The 26,372-nt window shown below is 43.4% G+C and overlaps 3 protein-coding genes across 6 annotated transcripts in view; 2 read left to right on the top strand and 1 right to left on the bottom strand.

Moving 5' to 3' along the window:
• The window catches only part of LOC112247188 (1-phosphatidylinositol 4,5-bisphosphate phosphodiesterase epsilon-1), a 34,213-nt gene extending 21,155 nt beyond the window's left edge, over positions 1-13,058 (bottom strand). For 3 of the 4 annotated variants that reach the window (XM_042299058.1, XM_042299061.1, XM_042299060.1), the window contains exons 1-3: positions 12,792-13,058; positions 10,930-12,352; positions 128-404 (exon numbers count right to left, since the gene is read on the bottom strand). In XM_042299058.1, the coding sequence (XP_042154992.1) occupies positions 128-404; positions 10,930-12,123 (1,471 nt within the window). In that variant the 5' untranslated portion in view covers positions 12,124-12,352; positions 12,792-13,058. The remainder of the gene's footprint in view (positions 1-127; positions 405-10,929; positions 12,353-12,791) is intronic. The other variant, XM_042299059.1, reaches the window with a different exon arrangement.
• A 416-nt stretch (positions 13,059-13,474) lies between these two features.
• Positions 13,475-14,815, top strand: LOC112247187 (ribosomal protein 63, mitochondrial-like). The gene is made up of 2 exons (XM_024415907.2): positions 13,475-13,625; positions 14,324-14,815. The coding sequence occupies exon 2, from the start codon at positions 14,368-14,370 to the stop codon at positions 14,677-14,679; it is 312 nt and encodes a 103-aa protein (XP_024271675.1). The 5' UTR covers positions 13,475-13,625; positions 14,324-14,367; the 3' UTR covers positions 14,680-14,815.
• A 2,735-nt stretch (positions 14,816-17,550) lies between these two features.
• Positions 17,551-26,372, top strand: part of LOC112253175 (potassium voltage-gated channel subfamily H member 1) — an 85,318-nt gene continuing 76,496 nt past the window's right edge. Inside the window, exons 1-4 of the mRNA XM_024425169.2 lie at positions 17,551-17,862; positions 23,160-23,283; positions 25,745-25,851; positions 26,235-26,363. Of these exons, the coding sequence (XP_024280937.2) occupies positions 17,790-17,862; positions 23,160-23,283; positions 25,745-25,851; positions 26,235-26,363 (433 nt within the window). The 5' untranslated portion in view covers positions 17,551-17,789. The remainder of the gene's footprint in view (positions 17,863-23,159; positions 23,284-25,744; positions 25,852-26,234; positions 26,364-26,372) is intronic.

The following is a 26,372-nucleotide window of genomic DNA, read 5'->3' as shown; positions in this document are numbered from 1 at the left end:
ACAGCTATCCTACTCTCTGATAAGACAGGTAGTATTTTAATTTTGATTAATATACATTTCATATGATTTATTATGTGACTTTACTTCATCAACTTGAATTTCATAAGATTCATATTGGTTATGGGACCTTTCAGGACAGCCCAGCCCAAGAGACTTGTGGTGATACAGGGAGGAGAGAAGTCATTGACGCCCGTGTTGCCGATGGACAGAACCACTTCCAGGAGGGTCCCTGAGATGTAGGCAGAAATGTCAGTCCTCTGTAGGGTTGCTCGGTAGCTACACGCCCCTCTTCCTTCCGGCCATGGCAATGTGGCCCTCCTCTCTGCAGACAGCAGCTTCCTGGAAGACAGGAGTAGAGCTCCTGAACTGGCCACCCTTACATCAGAACTCAGGGCATGGCATGCCTGGGAAGACATAGGAAGATACAGGGTCGCGTTCAGCAAGGCACACTGTAGCAAACCAAAACAATAATCTGTGTTCTCATTGGATATTTTCAGGTGGAAGTCACGAAGTTATAAAACCTTTTCTCCCTACTGAACACAACCCAGGCATCTCATCACCAAATCACACCACAGGAGGCTGGTGAGGGGAGGACGGCTCATAATAATGTCTGAAATGGAGTGAAAGCAGTGGTATCAAAGATTGAAACCATGTGTTTGATACCATTCCATTCATTCCGTTCCAATCATTACTATGAACCCGTCCTCCCCAATTAAGGTGCCACCAGCCTCCTTGAGAATTACAAACGTACAAGACACACAGTAGCCTTTCTCATAAAAGGTGCTAATATAACACAGTCTCTCTCTTTGTGTGTGTGTGTGTGTGTATGTGTGCGTGCGTGCATGTGCGTGTGTGTGTATGTGTGTGTGTGTGTGCGTGCTTGCGTGTTATGTATAGAATCAGGTAGAGCCTCTTATAAATGATTGTATTCCATTTCCGACCACCATAAAACTATCTGAAGTGTCTGTGTGCCTCTGAGAGTCGACTTGGCAGTTATTCTGAGTCTAAAATCAATATATTGGAGTTTGCCTAATGAATTTGCTTGGGCATTAAATCAGTGCTGTGAACATGAGGGTTCTGATAAAACAAAGATCTTCGGGCTGATCTGTGTATTTGACTTTGTACATTGTAGCATTATGGCATGTTAGTTGTTGGTAAACCCTCTGAACCTGGGAAGATTTTTTTAAATGATATTTCCTGTTTTATAAAGATCTGAACTTTGGGATCTTCTGTCTGTAAATCTCTTGTTTATAAGGATGTTCTCAGCTATCCAGGATTAAGGTTTGGGGCCCGTGAAAGGGCGCCTGTGGTGCAACACATTCCCCACCAACACCCCTCCCCAGGACATTCAGCCCCCACCCACCACCACCCCTCCCTAGGACCACCACACTACCCCAGGACATTCAGTCCCCACCCACCACCACCCCTCCCTAGGACCACCACACTACCCCAGGACATTCAGCCCCCACCCACCACCCCTCCTCCCTAGGACCACCACACTACCCCAGGACATTCAACCCCCACCCTAGGACCACCACCCCTCCCTAGGACCACCACACTACCCCAGGACATTCAGCCCCCATCCACCACCACCCCTCCCTAGGACCACCACACTACCCCAGGACATTTAACCCCCACCCACCACCACCCCTCCCTAGGACCTCCACCCCTCCCTAGGACCACCACACTACCCCAGGACATTTAGCCCCCACCCATCACCACTCCTCCCTAGAACCACTACCCCTCCCTAGGACCACCACCCCTCCCTAGGACCACCACACTACCCCAGGACATTCAGCCCCCATCCACCACCACCCCTCCCTAGGACCACCACCCCTCACTAGGACCACCACACTACCCCAGAACATTCAGCCCCCACCACCAGGAGAGAGAGAGGAGAGAAGTGGATCCAGCTGGCAGAACCTAACAGACAATATGCTTTAGCTAAACCATGTATTCCCTGGAGTCTAATATTCTGAAATTATATTCACATCATCATCACCGGACTTTAACCTCCTTTGGTTCCTTTAAAGGGTATGGAACTCATAGTCATGAATTAATTTATTCTCCCGAACACATAGATGAACACACCAATGAACGGACGCACGCATGCACACCACACACACACACGTATGTTCATTCTTTTAGAAAGTCTTCCATACTACATACTTCCATACGATATGTGCAGATATCTTAACCAGCAGGGTGTCTTCTTCCTTACAGACATTACATTACATTCTGTCTTGTTGAGGTTGAGCTTGAGGTGGTGGGGAGTCATCCAAGCTGAGATATCTGCCAGGCACGCAGAGATATTGAGAAAGTAGTTAAGTGTCCTCCACAAAACGCTGATAGGGGAGACCATGTGAGGATGTGACTGAGCTGAGTGACGTGGTGTATAGAGAGAAGAGAAGAGGAGGGCCTAGAATGCTCAAGTGTTTTGGAAAGAAAATAAGAAGGTATACTGGTATGTAGTTTTGGTTTCTTGAGGAAGGGAGTGACTCCGCCATTTTGAAATCAGAGGGGACGCAGCCAGTGGTCAGGGATGAGTTGATGAGAAAAGTAAGGAATGGGAGAAGGTCTCCAGAGATGGTTTGGAGAAGGGAAGAGAGGATAGGGTTGAGCAGGCAGGTTGACGGGCGAACGGACCTCACTAGTTGCAGGATTTCATCTGGAGAGAAAGGGGAGAAAGAGGTCAAGACAGAGTAGTCATGTGTGAGTGGGACCAGTGGATCCAATAGGCCGAGTGAATGAGGAGCAGATGTCGTCAATCTTTTCAAAGTGGTTGACAAAGTCTTCCACAGAGGGAGGGGGGAGGGATTAAGGAGGGAGGAGCAGGTGGAAAAGCGTTTCCTAGGGTTAGAGGCAGAAGCTTGACATTTAGAGTGATAGAAAGTGGCTTTAGCAGTGGATACAGAGGAAGAGAAGGTAGAGAGGAGGGAGTGAAAGAAGTTTCGTTTTCCTCCATTTTCACTCAGCTGCCCGCATGCATCCCTGTCCTGTAAGCTCGCAATGAGTCACTCAGCCACAGACCAGGAGGGGAGGGCCGAGCCGGCCGGGAGGAAAGGGGACAGTGCGAGTCATAGGATGAGACTAGGGTTGAAGAGGCAGAACCAGGAGACAGAAGGATTTAACAGAAGGGAGAGATTATAGGATAGAAGAGGAGTGAGTAGTGGGAGAGAGAGAGTGAAGATTGCAACGGCACATGACCATCTGGGTAGGGGCTGAGTGGCTAGGGTTGGAGGAGAGGGAGACAGAAAAGGAAACAAAATAGTGATCAGAGACCTGGAGGGGGGTTGCAGTGAGATTAGTAGGCGTGCAGCCTCTAGTAAAGACGAGGTCAAGAGTATTGCCTGTCTTGTGAGTTGGAGGGGATTGGGAAGGGTGAGGTCAAGAGTATTGCCTGTCTTGTGAGTTGGAGGGGATTGGGAAGGGTGAGGTCAAGAGTATTGCCTGTCTTGTGAGTTGGAGGGGATTGGGAAGGGTGAGGTCAAGAGTATTGCCTGTCTTGTGAGTTGGAGGGGATTGGGAAGGGTGAGGTCAAGAGTATTACCTGCCTTGTGAGTTGGAGGGGACTGGGAAGGGTGAGGTCAAGTGTATTGCCTGCCTTGTGAGTTGGAGGGGACTGGGAAGGGTGAGGTCAAGTGTGTTGCCTGCCTTGTGAGTTGGAGGGGACTGGGAAGGGTGAGGTCAAAAGAGGCAAGGAGGGGAAAGAAAGTTGGAAAGAAATTAAACGAAGGCAGACGTCAGGAGTACAAAGAGTGGTGAGCTATTGTCCGGAAATTAATTTATCAAGGTGTCAAGCTCATTAAGGAACTCTCTAAGAGCAAGTGGTGGGCGATAGATGACATCAATGTTAAGCTTGAGCGGACAAGTGACAGTGACAGCATGGAATTCAAATGAGGAGATGGACAAGTGAGTGAGGGAGGAAATGTGAGGGAGAAAAAAAAAATCTCCACTTAGGAGAAATGAGTAGCCCTGTGCCACCACAGCGACGACTAGATGCTCTCGGACTGAGAAAACATAGTCAGATGAAGAGAGAGCAGCTGGAGTAGAAGTATTCTCTGGGGGGATCCATGTATATGTCAGAGCCAAAAAGTCAAGGGTCTGAAGCGCAGCAAAAGCTGAGATGAATTTGACGTTCTTGACTGCAAATCGGCAGTTCCAAATGCTGCCAGAGACCTGGAATTCAACATGGTTTTTGCGTGCAGGGTACACTAAATTAGAAGGGTTGCAAACAAGAGGTGGGGAGCGTCTGTAAAGCCTACAGGGAAAAGTGCGAACTGGTATAGAAAACACACACAGTTGCCAAACCTACAATAGAGCAAAACGAGATCATCAGAAAATAACTAGGTAAGATACAATCTGTGCCCTTGAGACGTGGCCACATTGGTAAGAGCCAAAACCCTGGGTCGTATTCATTAGGGAATAAATGGAAGAAAATGGACTGAAACGGGGAGGGACTATACTTGGAATTGTCCAATAAGAGCAGCGTGTTTTTGTTTTCTGTTTCAAAATGTTTTCCCTTAATGAATCTGATCAGCATGCACTGCGCTGGACCAGAGGCTTCCACAGATGTTAAGAGAATGGCCTTCAATGGACCTCATTTGTCAGATGATTGTATCGTCAAATCTGGTCATTTCACTCAAAGCTCAGGATTTTGGTCGATTTGAAGATGATCATAGGGTGCAACGCAATTGTCTATAGTGGTGTCCTCCACTCATCTACACTCCATTCTGTACTGATCATAGGGAAGGTGAGAGCGATATCTTCTTAGTATTTGCATACACCAGTCGGACTGGTCCAGTCCATTTCTGTGGACAGGTTGTGGACAGGTGTCTTTTATACTGATAACAAGTTCAAACAGGTGCCATTAATACAGGTAACGAGTGTTAAAGAAGAAATTACAGGTCTGTGAGAGCCAGAAATCTTGCTTGTTTGTAGGTGACCAAATACTTATTTTCCACCATAATTTGCAAATAAATTCATTAAAAATCCTACAATGTGATTTTCTGGATTTTTTTTCTAATTTTGTCTGTCATAGTTGAAGTGTACCTATGATGACAATTACAGGCCTCTCTCATCTTTTTAAGTGGGAGAACTTGCACAATTGGTGGCTGACTAAATACTTTTTTGCCCCACTGTATATATCCATTGATTGTTGAAGAATATAATTTATAAATCCTTCATGAGCTTAGTTCAACTGTCGTACTCCATGACAACCCCAAATATAAGCTTGATTTATTCCAATGTTTGTAAACATTGTAAATATAAACAAACACTGTATAGCCTCATAACATGGGGTTAAAACAATCATGTTATATCATGGATGGTCAGTCCTTGCTTCCATAGCTCTGTCTTTTAATCTGAGAGTAGTTACATTTCTCCTGGCCCATCCCTCAACTTTTCACCAAAACAGAGGCTGGGCATCCATTTTGTTATTGTTTCATCTGTGGATTTTCCCTTTAAACAGCTGCATATTATCAATATATCAAAGTGTCACCAACAAAAAGGTAAACAATAGGCAAATGCAGCATATGGCATTTATTTCTCACATGTAAATAGCACTTTTCAGTAGTGCTCAAAGCATGCCATGAGTGCAGCATTTATTTTTCAACTCAAATCAATGAGCCCAATCAGTCCTCCATGACAACAAAATCATAAACATCAAGGAGGGGTGGCTAATAATATAAGGGCACAAGGCGAGACCCAAATGCAGACACAGAAGTCAGATGGTAGAGCTCCGATATTTATTATAACAAAGGGAGTAGGCAAAGGCAGGTCGGGGACAGACGAGACTTCATAAACCAGGTCCAAACAGTACCAGACGATAGGCAGTCTCGAGGTCAGGCCAGGCAGGGGTCAGAAACCAGATCGGAGTCCAAAAACAGTACAAGGGGATAGGCAGGTGGATAATCAGACCAGGCAGAGTGGTCAGGCAGGCGGGAGTCAGGACAGACAAGGGTCAAAACCAGGAGGACTAGAAATAAGCAGAGACTGGGAAAAATAGGAGCAAGGAAAAACGCTGGTTGACTTGGTAAGCAAGACAAACTGGCACAGAGAGACAGGAAACACAAGGATATATACACCGGGGATAAAATGCAACACATGGAGGGGGTGGAGACAATTACAAGGACAGGTGAACCAGATCAGGGTGTGACAAACAAGTCTTTAGTTTTGGGGTCATGCTCAGGCAAAACAATTTGGCTAATCTATACTTCCATATTTCCAAATCCTATTCTTGAAGATCAAGGGGTTTAACATTTATTGGAATGACTGTAATTCTGATAGACTTGTTTTTTAATGTAAAGATATCATTTAATGGTATTATTATTATATGTAGTAGAAATTTTTGTCTTCTTCTAAAGCCTCTACAGGGGAAAGGGGAAAGTAATCAGATAACATTACTGAGTTTGGGTAATCCAGAAGTTGTTAGTGATTACAATTTTGGATAGGTAACTAGTAACTGTAACAGATTACATTTAGAAAGTAACCTACCCAACCCCGTGTACAATGATTTATAGGCCTAAACCAATAATGAAAGATTATATCTGTCAGATAGTAATACATGTTTATTACCACCTGTAAACTAAACTGTCTATCAACAACTGATAAGCTCTTTACGACCCCTTTAGAAATGATACATTCAATGTTAAGTGTTACTCAAATACCGTTCATATTGTATATGGCTTAAAACTCATGTCAGTTTATACATTTCTATCTGTTTAAATCAAATGAAATAGAACGACAAATGTAGTCAAGTGGAACGAGAGAGAACACCCTAATACATTTCATCTTGATGTTCTGCTGCTGTTCGGGCAATTTAAAGGATTGATTGGGGACTTATTTGTGGAGGAATGTAACTTGTTTTTCTTGGTGATTTCTGATATTTTATTTGTGCTTCCCATGACTGTGTTTTTGTATTTTAATGTGTATATACAGTATATAATATATATATATATATATATATATATATTGCGCTTGGGTATAATGTGTATATTATGTTGTACATACAGGACACATTTGTAAAAGAGACCTTCAGTAGGTCTCAATGTCTTAAATAAAAAATATGTTTTTGTCAAATTGTGGAAGGTTGCTACAGATGTTGGCCATGGACCTATTGGCCAAGAACAGTCTATACATTGGCTAGAAACTATTCTGCCATATTACACCAAACCAGGGATACACATCCCTCTGCAATATAATCTTGTTAAGGTTTTTGGTATCACTTCAGCCATCCATACAGCCTTTCATAGACTATAATACTACAGCACTTGTCACAAGGATGCATGTAATATACTGTACTGCATGTTTGCAATGAAACCATCTGAAATGATAGTTGTGCCACAAGATCATGTACGGAACCCCTGTAACACTATAAGATATACTGCCATAAGCAACACTCTGCCTATCTTGTAGGGTTTTACCTAACAGTTGAACAGAGACAAATACGACCCGCATTTACCATCAGGAACACAATCACACTCTACCTTGAGCGATCACCACTGATACGAATAACTAAGATGATAGTATGCATAATTTGATAGAAAAGTCAGTTAAGTACTAGTGCTACTGCTTTCATTGAATAAACCATCTGAATGACAAAGAAAATATATTTGACTTACATTAGAAAATCATGCCTAATGCAATACAGCCTCCACAATTAGAGTATGTTTGAGACAGAGATATGTTTCAGACTGAAGAGAAAGAGCATGTCTGAAACCTAAGAGGAGAGAGAGGGAGCAAAACTAGAGAGAGGGGGTGGGGAAGCTCCCCTTATATGGTTAGGGAGACTTGACATCAGTCAGAGGAGTTATCAGGAGAACATGACCATTCTCTATAAAACACATCACGTTGCTCTTCTACACAAACCACTGCAGTTTGGGGCGATCCGTGAACATCTCTATATTGTGGAAACAAAGCCTGATGCTATCACGTTAGGTCGGCAGTGTCTGCACTCAAGAAAAGACTCACACAGGACACACACACGCACATGAAAATCACTCCTTAGCCTGAAGTGGCCCGCAAAAGCTAGCTTTTCCCGTTGTGTGAATGGTAAGACGCATCAGGAGGGTGATCACGTGTGTTAGAAAGGCTGGGGTAATGGGTTCGAGTCTTGGTATGGGCCGACTCAGGAGGAAACGGTACTCGCTAAGCAAGCAGCGTGAGGTCCTTTACACACACAGTTACCAATCACATTGTTTATTCAATTACCATGACTGCTATTTTAAATGCCAATTTTTTTCCCTTCATGAACTGATTTTCCCCTCTGAAATTCCCTGAATTGTCTTCATCCCTGACCCACACTATTGAGTTCAGTCAACCTTGAAATGACCTCTTTAAACCCTGATCACTGAAACAGATTCTGGTATTATTTTCTACAGAAATAACTTAACAAGGATCTTAGAGTCTTATTTTCTGCTGAGACCACTGTGGCTCAGTTCAAATATCTATTGTACAACAACAGTTGCAGTTCATTTCATGTCTTCTGCTGTCAGTTGAATCGGCCATGCAATTTATTTTCAAAAGGAGAGCATTTAATTGACCCTAATTCAAATAATAAAGTATTTATTACAGACTATAATTTATTGATAATTTGAATCAGGTGTGTCATTGCTTGGACTGGAGCAAACATCAGTGTTTTTCAGATTAGATTGGACACTTCTCTGTGCCAATGGTTTAAGTGAGAAGTAACAATATATATCATACCACTAGGTGGCAGTCTAATGTATTATTACCAGCAGCGTACAGTCTATTGCTGCTGCAGAATAAGTACTGAATGAGAAGGTCTGCAGTCCATTCTCTGAGGTTTACTGACTTCTAAAGGGGCAATCTGTGATTGGTAAATACTTTTCTAAAACGTTTGTCTCCAAAAGTGGCAGGGGCCCCACTTTGTTGTCATTTGAATCCCAGACTAGACTGCATCATAACCCCCTCTGAACTCATGCCACTCCTCATTCTCCCTTTTAGGAATGTACTCATAACTCTTTATTGTGTTGGACCACTGTACACACTGTCATGTTTTAACAACTTTACATAAAATAATTGAGGATAAAACATAATAAAGCCCAAAGGCATTTTTCCATTTGGGTTCCTGAGAAAATGCATTTCTTAAAAGTCAACACAGACATCACCATCTTCTCATGATTCCTGGTGAATGTGTAAAGCAGACTGAAGACAGACCACCCCCCTCATCTCCCATGATTCCCGGTGAAGGTGTAAAGCGGACTGAAGACAGACCATCCCCTCATCTCCCATGATTCCCGGTGAAGGTGTAAAGAGGACTGAAGACAGACCATCCCCATGATTCATCTCCCATGATTCCATGATTCCTGGTGAAGGTGTAAAGCGGACTGAAGACAGACCATCCCCTCATCTCCCATGATTCCCGGTGAAGGTGTAAAGAGGACTGAAGACAGACCATCCCCTCATCTCCCATGATTCCCGGTGAAGGTGTAAAGAGGACTGAAGACAGACCATCCCCTCATCTCCCATGATTCCCGGTGAAGGTGTAAAGCGGACTGAAGACAGACCATCCCCCTCATCTCCCATGATTCCTGGTGAAGGTGTAAAGCGGACTGAAGACAGACCATCCCCCTCATCTCTCATGATTCCTGGTGAAGGTGTAAAGAGGACTGAAGACAGACCACATCTCCCATGATTCCCTCATCTCCCATGATTCCCTGTGAAGGTGTAAAGAGGACTGAAGACAGACCATCCCCCTCATCTCCCATAAAGAGGACTGAAGACAGATCCCATGATTCCCTGTGAAGGTGTAAAGAGGACTGAAGACAGACCATCCCCTCATCTCCCATGATTCCCTGTGAAGGTGTAAAGAGGACTGAAGACAGACCATCCCCTCATCTCTCAGTTCTCTCTAATCATCCTTATATGACAGGTTCTTCTTTCAATAGGCTGTGACTGTTTTCACCTACTCTGGGTCTACCTACCAAACAATTACCACAGGTTGAAGCTATAAGTAGGCCAAGTACGCAAGTTGTTCCTTTTATTTCTCCTGAAGATGTTTTTGACTCAGCAGCACCTTAAAAACCAACTCTGGAGCGTGAGTGCTTTGTTTTCCACTGACTGTATTTGTTTTGCATGGTTGAGATTGTAACCATATGCCAAGTGATTGTGATGTAATGGTGTAGCCTAACTTTTCCATTGGGTGTGTACCCACTAGTGCAGAGCAGCCCAGGCCCTGTAGCTGTGTCGCAAATGGCACCCTATTGCCTTTATAGTGCACTACTTTTGACTAGGGCCCATAAGGCTCTGGTCAAAAATAGTGCACTATATAAGGAATATGGTGACATTTGAGACACACCTCTATAATACAGGCCTCTAAAGTTCTACTTAGTTAACCACCCCTCCCCTTTGCTCTCCTACCCAGCTGCCCCAAAATCAAATCAAATCAAATCCCCCAACCCCCATTGCCACTGCAGCTCAGTGAGTTTTGGCTGCAGGTTGGCTTTTATTGGGGTGACTCATATACTAGTGGCAGCTCTGCAGGGAAGTCACTACAAAGTCATACAATCAGATGTGAAACCTACACCTAACCTTAAGCAAACTGATAACCTTATGCCTAACCCTAAAATAAGACCTAAAAAGATACAACAACAACAAATTCATACATTTTTTACATTGCCACTGGCCCGTCTAGTGGAAATCACTCAGCTAAGCCTCCAAGATAAGATTCATCCCAAAATACGTCAACCTGAGTTTTGGCTCACTTTACATAGTGTAGCACTGTACCATTTTCTTTTTTTTTACACACGTTTCCTTTCTGAAACACACCGTGCATGTGTTTGTGTGGGTATGGTCTAGGTGTGTGTGTCCAGTGTAGTCTGGGGATTTTCCAAAGTAGTTTTAAACTAAAAGTGACACAGTTTTGCTCAATGGAACCATTAAAGCTAACTGCGTGTATGCTCTTACCTCAAAAAACAAGTCTCCTGTTTTTCCAAGGAGAAGTTTACACACTTGCAGATGTAGACTCTGAGAGGTTGAACTGTGTCCACTGTATCCCCCAGAAGTTTGGTGGCCATCCTCATCCCACACCTGGAGGGGCTCCCTTCTGCAGACAGTGTTCCACGCCTCCTCACCGATCCTCCCTGTGGGTAACGTCCTGATGATAGCCCTGGTTCCTGTACACATCGACTTCTTCACCCTCTGGTTTTCCCTCAAAAATCTACGGACCAGGACCGTCGAACACTCTTGCATATTATATGAAAAGTTATCCTCAGTCTCGCAGTCAGATCCTAACCCATTGTCTGAGGCCATCTTTAAAGCCGTGGGGCTTTTGGAAGGGCTGGCGGGAAGGAGTGCCAATGTAGAGCACATTTTAGTTTCGGCTTTGCCCCCTGGGCTGATGTGGCCATCTCTGAGTCTATGGACAGAGCTGGTGTCGGTGAATGTTGATGATGTCACCTCCTCTACCAGACAGAAGGCAAAGCTGCCCGTAGTGACTCCTGTGGAAGATGGCACTGAGGACATTGAGGATTCTGAGCCTGACATCTTGCCCCCTACAGCCTCCTTGCCTCTATCATAACCTAAGGAGGTACCAGGGTAGAGCAAGCCCTGAAACCAGTTCTTGTTACTGCCCCCACCTGATAGTGTCAGTGCATTACACAGAGGAGACAACTCCTCTGACTCCAACTCCATGACACTCCTGCATACATCTGTGTCGTGATGCACTACAGTACCTTCAATGCTCTGTGTAACATATCCTGTTTTATCAGCTGTGTACGTCTGAGGTGAAATCTCTGCTCTCTGGACTGCAGAGTTACTGTCAGGGTCCTTGCAAACGTCTGTGATCTGACTGCAGCACAGTACACAAGGCCCAAGGCCCTTCCTGCAGCTTGCGTTACAGCAGCAAACCAAAGGTTTACTGGCAGGCACAGTCACACACTCTCTCTGTCTCGATCCAGCATCCAGAGACTCCATTGCACGGCAGCCATTGCTGGAGTGTTTATCCGGTGGTGGTGGCGGTGCATCTGTGTTATCAGACTGGAGTTGAACTTGAACTCTCTGCTGGTCCCCATGTGAGCCCCTGGGCCTCACAGTCCCATGATCTATCTCCTTGGCACATGTCTCTGTCCTTTCTGTGTTGCTGGTAGAGAAATCCTCCATCTTGCTGGCCGGCCTGCCTGTCTGTGTCTTCCTCCTGGTCAGTATTCAGAGATGTCAGAGCATCTAGAAACAGAGGTGGGTGCAGGTGGAGTCCACAACAGCTGTGAAAGCCAGGAGAGTGAAAGTATTTTGTCAATGCTGCATGTTGTTAAGGAGATGTGTCCCTCATGGCACACTTAGAGATTAACTTTGCTGCTGTGCCAGCCAGGCAGGCACACCCCTCGTAAATCTGCAGGAGACAGCAGGAAAACCCAAGTTAGATATAAAATGGCACTGGATACAATGCACCAAGGGAAGTGACTATAATTTGATGATTGAAGGCAGATATACCATACAATCAGGCTTTCCTTCCTTTCCCTGCCTATAGCCAAACAAAGCGAGACAACATTATTAAGAACATATTATGGGGTAACTGTAACAGAGCTCTGTGCAGTGACCTACTCTATGCGCATTAAAGCTCCTAAAGTGGTGAATGAAAAATAGTTAATAGAATATTGTACCCCATTCTCTTCTGCTACAGTAGCCTATCAAAAACCCTGCATTATCAAAGGTTTGTTTGCATGGGATTATCACATGAAAACCTTGTTAGAATAATCAAAAAGTCACAAGACTAAAACTTCTCAAACTTTTCAGCCTGTGATCTTGTTGAATGATTAGGTTTTCCTTACCTTAGTGTGGTTGACTTGTGTCTCTCCAGTTTCCTTTCCAGCTGTCCAGATGCGTCCCAGGTCCTTCTCTATTCCTGGTATTATAGGGGGGCTGTGAGGAGAGGAAAAGAGAGGAATCAGGGGAGTGGGAAAAAGGGAGTCACAGAAACAGGGATCTCACCAGGCAGGGCTTTCGTTACAGAACTTGGCAGGAGCTTTTTTCCTTTTTTATTCTCACAGCTAACTGGGTTGTTTTGCAATCACACTGGACAGGACCTAATGCTAATACCTTCACAGCGTTTAAAGTGGCAGTCACTTAAATAGACTTGCTTTTATACTCCCATCTATTCAATATGAACTTTGTACCATCAGGTCAATATGGGTGTACAATCATGAGTTGCTTGCTCATTCAGAAAGTAGACACACAAAATAAGGTAAGGTTAGGATTTGGTTAATGCAACACGTGCCTACTTTGCAATTACCTTACTTTCCTATTTTAGCAGATTAGATTTGAGCAGCTTTCTAAAGGCATTAAATAGTGCCTCTTTGATTTTGAAGAACATGACATTTGATTAACTTATCATAATAAAAACATATGAAACCAGAGGGTTGAAAACATTCCGTCTCTGATGAAACAACTGGATGACTGTTTCTGTGTTCTTGTAACCAACTCTGTATAATAGCGCCTCCAGCTGGAATGGAATCCTCATTACATGTGAAATGGTTTGATTCCTCCTGCATACCGTAGAATTCGCGGAAGAAAGAAATGTCTTTCAAACCGACTGGGGTCACGTTTTGCACGAATTACATGAAGACAACATCAATATTGCTGGATTTGTATCGGATAAGTGACAGGTAATCCAAAAGAAATGGAGCTAGGAATATTTTCCTAATAAATTTTTTTTTTTTAACGCGTTTGTAGTAGCTAGCCAAGCTAATGCTACCAACTAGCTAGTAGCATTTACTTTGATAGTGAACACAGCTAGCTATACTTATCGCGTCAATGATTTGATAAATTATTCGGGGTTTCACTCGTAAAATTATATACTCTGATTACTTGGATTAGTCTGAAAATGGGAAAGACCTGTCCATAATAATAACCAAATGTAAATTAGCTGCAGATGCGTCGTTTTTGTCAAGGATAGGGGGACAGCTTCTGTGCATGCGCGGTTCTGTTTGACATTTTTATGGCATTTGTATTTATAAAGTATTCCAGAGTTTTGGAAGAGTATACCCATATATCTCTAGTAATTTTATAGTTTGCCAAATGTAATATGGTCCCGTGTGGCTATACGAAAATAACCATATTATACACCCATTAGAAAACTCACTACTGTAATCCTGAACCTGCTAAATGACTCACGTTAAATTGTAAAATGTAACTTCTTAATTTTTTTTTTTTTAATGATAACATTTCAGGGGGAATTACATTTAATTCCAATGATGAAATTCCCTCCATTGTTTTGCCACTACCACCTAGCTAGTGATCAATGCTCCTCTCCTGTAAGATGGAGCCAATACCCACATTTTTCTCTGTTTCTATCATGTTGTAGTCTATAAATCCACAACTTGCTGAGAAGAACCACCATCCTTCACAATGTTCCTCACCATGGCCCTGCTGAGGAAAGGCATCTCTGGGAAGCAGTGGATCGGGAAGTACCGCCGGCCACGTGCCATCACCTGGCAGATGAAACGCAACATGCTGGTGCACCTGGAACGCGAGGCAGAGAATGAGTATTGGATCTCCAGACCATACATGACCCCAGAGCAGGAGAGAGGACACGCCGCTGAGCGCCGAGCACAGAACTGGCTCAAAATTAAGGAGACCAAGTTTCAAAAGTTTCCAGAACATAAATATGTTGCGGATCATCTAAGTCACCTCAACACAACCAAGACATGGTCCAGTTAATAACGGGGAATATTGACTTTGTGTGGGGGGATGGAGAGAGGGCATGCATGTTGACTCCGGTGTGAAATTTATGTAATGTATATGAACTATGGAGTGTTGGAAATTCTCTATAAAGCCAGCTCTGATTTAAAAACCACCTGTTCTTTGCTTCATAATACATTTCAAATGTTCTTGTGCATACATCAGTGGGTATCAAACCTCTCCTTTGGTACCCCCAGATGTTTCACAATTATGTTGTAGGCCTGAACTAGTGTAAAGGATGCCATGCTGCTTGCTTAGCATGCTTCCACTTCCTCTTGATTCAGCTCAAACCCAACACCTCTGTCTCACAAACATGTGTCTGCCCTCCTGAAGCATCTTACCCATTCGTGCCACCGCAAAGCTAGCTTTGGGCAGCGCAAGTGGAGACACTTCAGGCTGAGGAGTGTGTTTCCAGCTCCCATCTGCTACACTAGCTCATATGATTCACCTATTAAAGGTCTTGATGATCAGTTGACAAGTTGAATCAGGTGTGCAAGCTCTGGAGTAGTTCAAGTAGCCTACATGGAACGGCTCTATGTCCCGATGAGAGGTTTGAGAACCACTGGCGTACTTGACGATGATCTTTCAGAATGTGTTTAAACAGTTTAGGATGCAAATAGACCCACAACTTGTACAAAAGAAGGCTCATTTCACTCTCAAAGGTGCAGGATACCCACGGTGACGATTAAAACCTTCCCCAAACAGAGACCATGTATTGATGGCAGCCTTCCTGCAAAACTTAAAGCGCGAACCACTGCTTTTAATCATGGCAAGGCGACCGGAAACATGCCCGAATACAAACAGTGTAGCTATTCCCTCCAAGGCAATCAAACAAGCTAAGAGTCAGTATAGCGCCAGTATAGAGACAGTATAGACACAAAGTAGAGTCGCAATTCAACGGCTCAGACACAAGACATATGTGGCAGGGTCTACAGTCAATCACGGATTACAAAAAGAAAACCAGCCCCGTCGTGGACGCCGATGTCTTGCTCCCAGAGAAAGTAAACAACTTCTTTGCTAGTTTTGAGGACAATACAGTGCCACTGACACGGCCCGCTACCAAAACCTGTTGGCTCTCCTTCACCGCAGCCAAAGTGAGTAAAACATTTAAACGTGTTAACCCTCGCAAGGCTGCCGGCCCAGATGGCATCCCTAGCCGCATCCTCAGAGAATGTGCAGACCAACTGGCTGGTGTGTTTTGGACACATTCAATCAATCCCTATCCAAGTCTGCTGTTCCCACACGCTTCAAGAGGGCCACCATTGTTCCTGTTCCCAAAAAAGCTAAGGTAACTATCAACTAGTGCCCCGTAGCACTCACTTCTGTCATCATGAAGTTCTTTGAGAGACTAGTCAAGGAGCATATGACCTCCACCCTACCTGACACCCTAGACCCACTCCAATTTGCTTACCGCCCCAATAGGTCCACAGATGACGTAATCACACTGCACACTGCCCTAACCCATCTGGACAAGAGGAATACCTATGAAAGAATGCTATTCATCGACTACAGCTCAGCATTTAACACCATCGTACCCTTCAAACCCGTCATTAAGCTTGAGCCCATGGGTCTCGACTCCGCCCTGTGCAACTGGGTCCTGGACTTTCTGATGGGCCGCCCCCAGATGGTGAGGGTAGGAAACAACATCTCCACCCCGCTGATCCTCAACATTGGGACCCCACAAGGGTGCGTTCTCAGCCCTCTCCTGTACTCCCTGTTCACCCATGACTGCGTGGCCATGCACGCCTCCAACTCCATCATCAAGTTTGCAGACGACACTACTGTGGTAGGCTTGATTACCAGCAACGACTAGACGCCTACAGGGAGGAGGTGAGGGCCCTCGGGAGTGTGGTGTCAGGAGAAGGTCAGTACAGGTGCATCAAAGCTGGGACCGAGAGACTGAAAAACAGCTTCTATCTCAAGGCCATCAGACTGTTAAACAGCCATCACTAACATTGAGTGGCTGCTGCCAACACACTGACTCAAATCTCTAGCCACTTTAATAATTAAAAATGGATGTAATACATGTATCACTTTAAACAATGCCACTTTTTATAATGTTTACATAACCTAGACTACTGGTCTCATATGTATGTACTGTACTCTATACCATCTACTGCATCTTACCTATGCCATTCGGCCATCGCTCATCAATGTATTTATATGTACATATTCTTATTCATTCCTTTACACTTCTGTGTATAAGGTAGTTGTGAAATTGTGAGATTACTTGTTAGATATTACTGCACAGTCGGAACTAGAAGCACAAGCATTTTACTACACATCTGCTAACCATGTGTATGTGACCAATAAGATTTGATTTGATTTGTTTCTCAAACTCGGGTCCTGGGGCCCTGTTACACTTCTTTTATTTTTGCTTGAGCAATACACAGCTAATTCAAATAACCAACATTAAGATTTGATTATTTGAATCATCTGTGTAGTGCTAGGTCATAAACCGAAATGTGTACCTGGGGGTCAGGAACGAATTTGGGAAACTACTTTTCTAGTGGATGTATAATATGGTTCTTTCAGGAGTGTATACCATATATCAGTGGTTCTCAAACCTCTCCTCAGGGATCCCCAGACGTTTCACAATTTTGCAGCAGCCCTGAATTGGCCCAACTAACTCGCCTAGTCAAGAGTTTGATAATGACTTGAGAAGTAGAATTAGGTGCGCTAGCTACGGAATAGATCAAATACATGGAACGGCTGGGGGTCCCCGAGGAGAGGGTTCAGAATCACTGCCATATATCACCGGCAGATGGCACTCGGAGTTTGAATGAAGAACCACAAAAGCCCGTGGACCACAAATCAGGCGCGCCGCTGCGCTCAAACAAGCGCGGAGGATAATTCCCTATGCGCGTCCTGACGTGCTGTTGGCGCTTGCTAGACAGGGGAAGCGCAGCCAGCGACTGGGAGAAGTCTTTGTAGCAGTAGCAGCTATAGACGAGCTCTTTATCTAAAGCTCACTCACTCCGTACAGATAAAAGGGACCATGAAGACAGACGTCTGGAGTTATAGTTTTGCTGACAGCATACAGCCCCACCGACAGCTTCCACACACGGACGACTGAATGACGAACCAGGATGGCCGGAGGAAGGAGAGGACTTGTAGCCCCTCAAAACACTTTTTTAGAAAATATTGTCAGACGATCTAACGGTAAGGACCATGCTCCAATGAGATGTGTAATGCCTATGATAATTATCTTGAGAATGGAGTATCCCTAAAAAACTTTTCTGTTGGGGTTTTAAATATTTGGCATGTAAAAAAGCATACGAATGGCTAGGATCGAGAAACTGCGCGATTTTTCTTCCTCGACGTCGTCGTGACTTGGATTCTTCGGAATAACCATAACACAAATGGAAACATTTTCCATGTCCTTTCCAAACATCTATGCTTAGTAAAAGTTGTATGGTAGTTTATGAACTTATCAAATGGGATACAATTACTAGGCTATTTGTCAGGCACACCTCTTGTTTTTACAGTCAGGCTTGGGCACATCCCGTCCCCAGAAAGTCGCTTCTTATTTGATCCTAAGTGCAACCTTACTACCCTGGAATCAGCAGCAACGCACAATTTTGAAAATTATGCAGCCTAAAAATAGCCTAGGCTATTTCTCCGTAGTCTGCCTATACAGTAAAATAAATCTTGAATAAACACATTTTTATATACTAAATAAAATAGGATGATTAAATTGCACTTTAAAGTTGTTTGGCCTGTCGGCTAGTTAAACTATACTATTTGCTTATCGTTTTGAGAAAATACACCCGAAATAATAGCCTCTTTGTTCCATCCTCTTTATTGGTGTGTCTTTGAGAGGATGGATATAGTCGTTGTTTTCAACATGTAGTCCAACCTTAATACACAGGGCCCATACATGTTTTTTCTTCACAACAGTAGCTAGTAGCTACGGTGTATGGGTCTCATTATGCACATGATTATGCATCGATTACGCATGAAGATACTTTTGGTCATGTAGTGTATGTGGACACCTGCTCCTAGAACATCTCATTCAAAATCATGGCATTAATATGGAGTTGCCCCCCCCCCCACTCTTGCTGCTATAACAGCCTCCACTCCTCTGGGAAGGCATTCCACTAGATGTTAGAACATTGCCGCGGGGACTTGCTTCCATTCAGGCACAAGAGCATTAGTGAGGTCGGGCACTGATGTTGGCCGATTAGGCCTGGCTCACAGTCCTGTTCCAATTCATCCCTAAGGTGTTTGATTGGGTTGAGGTAAGGGCTCTGTGCAGGCCAGCCAATTTCTTCCACACAACGATCTCAACAAACCATTTCTATATGGACTTCGCTTTGTGCATGGCGGCATTGTCATGCTGAAACAGGAAAGGGCCTTTCCCAAACTGTTGCCACAAAGTTGGAAGCACAGAATCATCTAGAATGTCATTGTATGCTGTGCCGTTAAGATGGCCCTTCACTGGAACTAAGGGGCCTAGCCCGAACCATGAAAAACAGCCCCTGACCATTATTCCTCCACCAAACTTTACAGTTGGCACTATGCATTGGGGCAAGTAGCGTTCTCCTGGAGTTTGCTTAACTGCATGGTCAATCAATTCTGCCAAAATAACAAAACAAAGTACATAGTTATTGGTAGCCTTCCAAATGTATGAAAGAAACACAAATTAGTTGGACAGGTGTAGGTGGGATGGAAGGAGACATCCATATCCAATGAGGCAGCAAGGCGGGGCCAGGTGGGCAGGCTACATTACCCATGTGCAATTGCACCAGGCCTACATGTTTGAGGCACACCCCAATTTTGGGGACACCCCTCTCATTCATGAGCATCCCTCCTTGGACAATCAACTACACCTTTGCTTTTGTAAGAATGACCTTATGTAATACCAAAATAAACTAATTGAATGGCACAGTCCTCAATCCATTAAGGTTTTCTCCTCGTCAATTCAACATTTTCAGAAAATACTGTTGTCAGCCATTGTTGCCCAACTGTAGTCAATTGGGGCAACATAGTCTGGTTAGTGATGTATAGTGGTAACCAATGAGTAGAAGCACCAACCAGGGTTGTGTTTATTAGGGAAGCATTACAGTTTGTGTAACTCTAGGTGTACAAGTCCATTTTCTCCTGTTTGGTTCCCTAATGAACAGGACCCTGGGTGAAGCACGGCAGCCATTATACACCAAGCTACTCCACACACCAGTCATAGCAGGGCAGGGCAGAAGGAGACACGTGGCATGGATTAGAGTGGACTCATTGATCCAAGTTCAGGAGGAAGAGTGAACAAGGGCATTAGTATGATGCATTGAGACCGGGCCATAACCCAAGTTGTGTAGCTAGTTCATTGTGATTTTGCAAAGTCACACAACTACTCCTTTTTAGTTCAAGAGCTCAAATAACGTGTGTAACTCAATATGTTGACGTGTGAAATGTTGGTTGTGGAAAAAGCATTGCAAAAATCACTCAAATGAAACGTACCAGTTTGTTTGAAATAAGTTTGTCACTGTTACTTTAACCATTTTTCTTTTCAACTTTTCAGTATGGACATTATCACATAGACAGACAGGTATAAACCCAAGCCATGTTTTGTAGTGCTGCTGCTCATGTTTTCCCCCTAATCTCACCGTCTATTAACTCCATGTACTATGTCTGTTGTTCTGTACCAATTGCTGTTCATTTGCAAAGCAAATGAATCCAAGTCTATGACATAGGCTTAAAACCCTGGCCTGGGGACAGACACCTGCTTCTTATTGCCACCTGTTCTCTTTTCATTTAACATCCTTAACTTCTACTCATTTTGGTTCATAGACACTACCCAGTTAAAGTTTCGGAGACGTTCTGTGCTTGTAACTGTTTGTGACTGTTAATTCAGTTCCTAGGACCCTTGTTCTTTGTTGGGGCATAGATGACGGATGTTTAGCTACCTATCAGCGACGACATCCTACTGTTGTTTTAAAAAACATTGTAAAATAACGTTGGCATGGAACGTTCTTCTTCATAGCGCTGTAGTTGTGCTTGTGTCAGTTATGTTAGTGTTTGTCTTCATTTATCTTGGGGAAGTTTGTAGTTTGGTAAGATAGTTTGTGTATTTTCTATTGTTGAGTAGTACATTTCGTTTGTGTTTCGTTGCCATTCCATGTTGATTCCGTGTGACTTTTTGACACCACAGACATGGCATAATTTTGTTATTTAGTATGCTACTGTAGCATGCCCCTTTTAATGGATGCCAGGTTGACTATGTACTGGCAGATTCAATTGTGCTTTTTTATAACAACAATGTAAACAACATATTGTGCAATAGTGGAGGAATCAACAAAGAGAGAGATTTCCCTGTAGTCTGTCAGGCATGTACCTGTGTCTGTCAGTCCCCTAATCTCAGAGCTGACAGGCCAGAAACCTCCCGGAAGTTAACGACAAGGAGACAGAGCTGAAGCACACACACACACACACACACACTGTGCTATATTGTCTTAGTGATCAATACAGAAGCTATACTATTCGATACAAACTGCCAGCACAGCAGTTTCATAAATGAGACAGACAACACCATGTTTACGGTATGGAACAAATATAAACTCATTTGGGTACTATTGTGTAAACATGTTTTCTCATGGTAATGCTATTTTGCCTTCAGAAATGTTAAATCCTGCCCAGCAACAATACAAGGCCCAGAGTACCTGGAGGAATTTACAGTAGCATGTCTTTTAAAAGCTGCATGGAATGAAATCTTGAGTCTCGACATACACTGCTACGATAATTATTCTCCTCTTCCCATTTCCCCCCCTGGATTCTAACCTACTTTCAAGAGGGTGTTTGTGATGAGCGAGAGCGTGCGCACAAGTGTGTGTGTGTGTGTGTGTGTGTGTGTTGCTTCAGAGGATTGGAGTGAAGTTAAGTTTCCCTTTGAACATGCAGAATAACAGAGATCAGTGTTGTTCATAGGTATTACACCCAACTCATATTGGGACAGGGATGTAACTGCACAGTGGTGTGAATGTACAGTATAACTCGGACTCAGTCTTTCTTCCTTTGTGTTCTGCAGTCAGCAAAAAGGGTTCAATCTGGATTTTATATTTGGTGGAAACCATCCCTAAGATTTGGAAGTTTTCTATAATCCTTTGTCAGAAGTATCCTTAGAGTTGCCAGTCTATCTACTCTGGAACACAGCAAATGAACTGTGTGTGTGTGTGTGTGTGTGTGGCCAGTCCTGTGCATGAGTCCTGTTGACTCCAGTTAGGTAATACGGTCAATGGTTGAAGCTTTAGGTGCAGACTTTCCTATTTCCTAGCTCTGTAGCTGTCTGAGTAGCTCCTATGTCAGTCATTTGTGAATGGATCAAAAGCCTATTTGATCCTCATCACATTGACTCTTGTATTGTTTTTTTAGAGCTTGCTTTTCCTTCCTGCCCAAAATCACAAATTCATACAAATGTGATATTATACATGTGCTATCTAGCGGCATAGAATCGCCATTGTCAGCATAGAAGTGTGCTGTGGTAAGCTTCAGTGAGTCTGTTGGCTGGGACAGACAGGCGTTTCTATGCCTTTCTGTATATCTGAAGGGGTATTACATTACATAAGGGAAAGAAACAACAAACGATCATATTTTATAATCACCTGGTAGTATTTGTTAACCTGTTGATGTTTAAGTTTACTTTAAACCTCTGAGAAGTTAATGTTCTCTGTGAGAAATCATCAATTGTACATGTACTGTACCAGGAACACTTGGAGTGGGATTTTGACAGTGCTAAAAATGGTATCACTTTACATACTCAGCATCATAGCTATCTATTTCAAAACAAATCTACACTCTTTGATTTAAACCCTGTGTGGATTGTCTACTTTCTCATAGGTACAATGAGTGGTTTTGAAATAAATGCTGTTGTCTCCAGTGTTGGGAGTGACTTCTCTAACACAATCTGCACATTTTTGTTCGGTCAAAATGAAGCCCCAGGTGTCATGCATATGTAGGCATTATGTCATGCTTATGCAGGCATTATGTCATGCTTACGTAGGCATTATGACAGTCTTATGTATACCCCTTCCAGCCTAACTGAAACTAACCCTCCCCACATGCAGTGCTTACTTACTCAGCATTAAGGGTAAGGATGGTCTGAGACTGAGTACAGTAGCCGTATGTGAAGGATTATTCTGCTGCTCTGTTTTCACACTGTACTGTAGTGGCTTCCATCGTGCGATATGACTGTGCTGTCGCCTGTCGATGCCGACCCTGGATTGGTGTCAACACCATTTCACTTCAGTTTTTTTGGAACTCACTGAAATTCAATTCATGCATTTGGATTTTCTTTCCAAATTCTGAATTCAATTCAGTTCCTCATCATGACTGTACTGAAATGTAATTGGTCCCAATCCTGCCCGCCTCCACTCTTTTTCCCCACCCCACGTAATGTGTTGTTGATAACTTTGAGCAATCTCAAACGAGTGAGCCTTACCTTCTACTCTGTTCCCCCTCATCTTTGACAGATACCAATTTTGTTCTTGGGAATGCTCAGATCGTGGACTGGCCCATCGTCTATAGCAACGATGGCTTCTGCAAGCTGTCGGGGTACCACAGGGCAGAAGTCATGCAGAAGAGCAGCACATGCAGGTACAGTAAACTGCCTTCCATCTGTTTTGTAGATTTATTTAACAGCAACACTGAACAATAAGCGCCTACATCTCAGAAAACACTGAGGTGCAGTAGTGCCAGAGTTAGCTTTCTTGTACTTGTTGTTGGGTTCTTCTTCTTCAGCTCATTTTACTCCATCGTTCCTACATGCAGAATTATTTTCAGATAATGTATATTCAAATACCAGATTCTTTGCTTCGTTGATAACCTCTTTTACTTCAGCCCAACAGGATTATATAATTATGCAGAAAAATTTACATTGAAAAGAAAAATTGAGTAAAACAAGAGAATCACCTTTCCTTGCCAAACTAAAGCCCATACTCTACAGCTAATCCCAGTCAGCAAAAAATAAGAAACAAACCCCTATTCAGACTCTCCGAAGGTGACTTGTTCAATGTCAGCAAGCTCTGCTTGCTCAGCTCCTAACAAAGCCAGATTAGTTGTTGTGTGAAAAAGCATGGGTGTTTTTAAAGCTCTTCTTACGCATTTTACAATTGCTGGGATAAAGGTATTATATTCCTTATTTAAGGTACTATTCTCTGTTCTTTAAGTTCAAACTAAAGTTGTGAGAACAATGAGCACATCTTCCATATAAAAACAACTGATAACTTGACACCAATACACTTTTCATAGTACTGAGCCGAACTGTACTGGGCGGGCCTGGTGACGCATCACCATAGATTCTCAGACTGTGTTGGGAAGGACAACATGATAAAACATCTGAGCCAACACATTGTTGTTTGGGTCGACCATATAGTGGGGAATCAAACACAACATTTCGGGAACCTTACGGTAACCTTTGTCTGGCAATTCTAGCTGAGAAGAACCTCCGTCTGAAGGGAACGGCACCGATCCTAGCGCGTGATGTGTCGCGACATGTTCCTGTCAGGAGTGATGTCAGATGAAGCCGACAGTCTTAGGGAGATGTTGCACCCTAGCAGTTATTGTCCAATAAGAAATGCTTGTCTTAATCTTCTTTTGCAAAACATTTTGCTGCATTGTGCCCTAATGAACACAACCCAGACTGTCGGTGCATGGTGTGTCAAGATATGTTCCTGTCAGGAGTAATGTCAGAAGAAGAGACTAGTCTTTGGGAGCCGTTGCGTCTTCACTCCTCTCGAGCAGCCCCCAAAATAGTCTCATTAGAATGACCCTGTCATTCACAATTCAAAGCTAACTGAACTCCAGACTTATTTATAGACACACTGGAACAGACCATACCTCGAGAACTGCAATCAGTGGTGTGAAACCAGAGTGTGTTAAACCAGAGAGAGTTAGAGAGAGAGAGTGTGTGTGTGTGTGTGTGTATATATATATATACAGTACCAGTCAAAAGTTTGGACACATCTACTCGTTCAAGGATTTTTCTTAATTTTTTACTATTTTCTACATTGCAGAATAATAGTGAAGACATCAAAACTATGAAATAACACATATGGAATCATGTAGTAACCAAAAAAGTGTTAAACAGAGTTACTTGAACTCTGTGAAGCCTTTATTTGGGCTGCAATTTCTGAGGCCAGTAACTCAAAATAATTTTTAGATATGTATAGTGTAATTGATGTGTAGATATGTGTAGTGTAAATGATGTTTATTGATGTGTTCGTGCAGGGCTCATCTGATAAAGAGACCTTGGTCTCAGCCTGACTCCCTGCTTAAAGGTTAAATAAAGTGTGTGTGTGTTGCTACAGAGCTGACAGTTGGCTGGCTGATCTTTCTCATACCTTTCTTGGAAAGAACCTCTAGCCCACTGTGTAGCATCATGATCAGTATGCCACCACTGTGCTGCTGGAGCATTCTAACATTCTATGGCGGCAGCACCTCTGGGACCACCAGGCCTTTCACATGATCAATTCCACCTCTAGCACACCTGAGTCTAGCTAATGAACCAACACATTAGTTGTTTAATCATCAAGCCCTTGACTAGTTGAATCAGATGGGCTTGAACAGATCTACTAGGCCGGTGTCTACAAACACTTCCTTAGGTGAGAAACAAGACAATCTGCCTGCCACACCTCTCTGCCCACACGGGTGTAATCTGTGATGGGATCTGGGATTTGACTCGCTGATGTTGAGTCACTGTGAGGCCGAGGGACAGAAGTGTGTGTGTGTGTGTGTGTCTTGGAAGAGTCCCCTGATGGTGTCATCTCTGTTAGCATCTACAAGCATCAGCCCATTCGGCCCACAGGGACAGGCCTGTAAGGTAGGCAGAACGTTTAGGCAATGAATACTCCCGGGGTGGGGGGGCGAGAGAAATAGACAGTTAAGAGTCAGAGCGAGGGAATGAGAGAGAAGTGAAAAGGACAGAGAATTCAGATAATGACATTGTTTGTGCAATCATATGAAAAACTGGTAATTACACTTAACACACCCTCTACGTACTTGAGTTTTAATGTTTTTTTTTGTCATAAAAATAAACCCATTGTTTTGTGTTTCCTAGCTTCATGTACGGGGAGCTCACAGACAAAGATACTAGCCAGAAAGTACGGCTAACGTTTGAAAACTACGAGATGAATTCGTTTGAAATACTCATGTATAAAAAGAACAGTAAGTACCAATTGAATATATATATTTTTTAAAGCCTCATAATGCAAATGTATTCAGCCATTTCTTATGAATATGTACAATGATGTTCCAACGCCGCATGGAACCGCACGGACGCTGGCGATCAGGGGCCGCATCCACAAAGCGTCACAAGTGGAGTGCTGAGTTAGGATCCAATTTGTCCTGTAGATCATAATGAATCAGGGGGGACCTGATCCTAGATCAGCACTCCTACACTGACATGCTTTGTGAATACAGGCCCAATTATAACTCCCCAAATATGTTACTGTTCATGGTTGTGTTCCCCATTTGATCGATTTGTATCAAACAAATACTGCTGTAGATGAATCTGTGTTTATTCACCAGTGTATGTTCTCTTGTCTCAGGAACACCGGTATGGTTCTTTGTGAAGATAGCCCCTATACGAAACGAACAGGAAAAAGTGGTGCTGTTTCTGTGCACCTTCAGTGACATCACAGCCTTTAAACAGCCAATAGAAGACGAAACCTCGAAAGGTGAGTGAC

The sequence above is a fragment of the Oncorhynchus tshawytscha genome, linkage group LG16 (genome assembly GCF_018296145.1).
Source record: "Oncorhynchus tshawytscha isolate Ot180627B linkage group LG16, Otsh_v2.0, whole genome shotgun sequence".
In the NCBI taxonomy this organism is placed as follows: Eukaryota; Metazoa; Chordata; class Actinopteri; order Salmoniformes; family Salmonidae; genus Oncorhynchus; species Oncorhynchus tshawytscha.
Note: the sequence above shows the minus strand (reverse complement) of the source record. Positions and strands in the feature narration are given on the sequence as shown.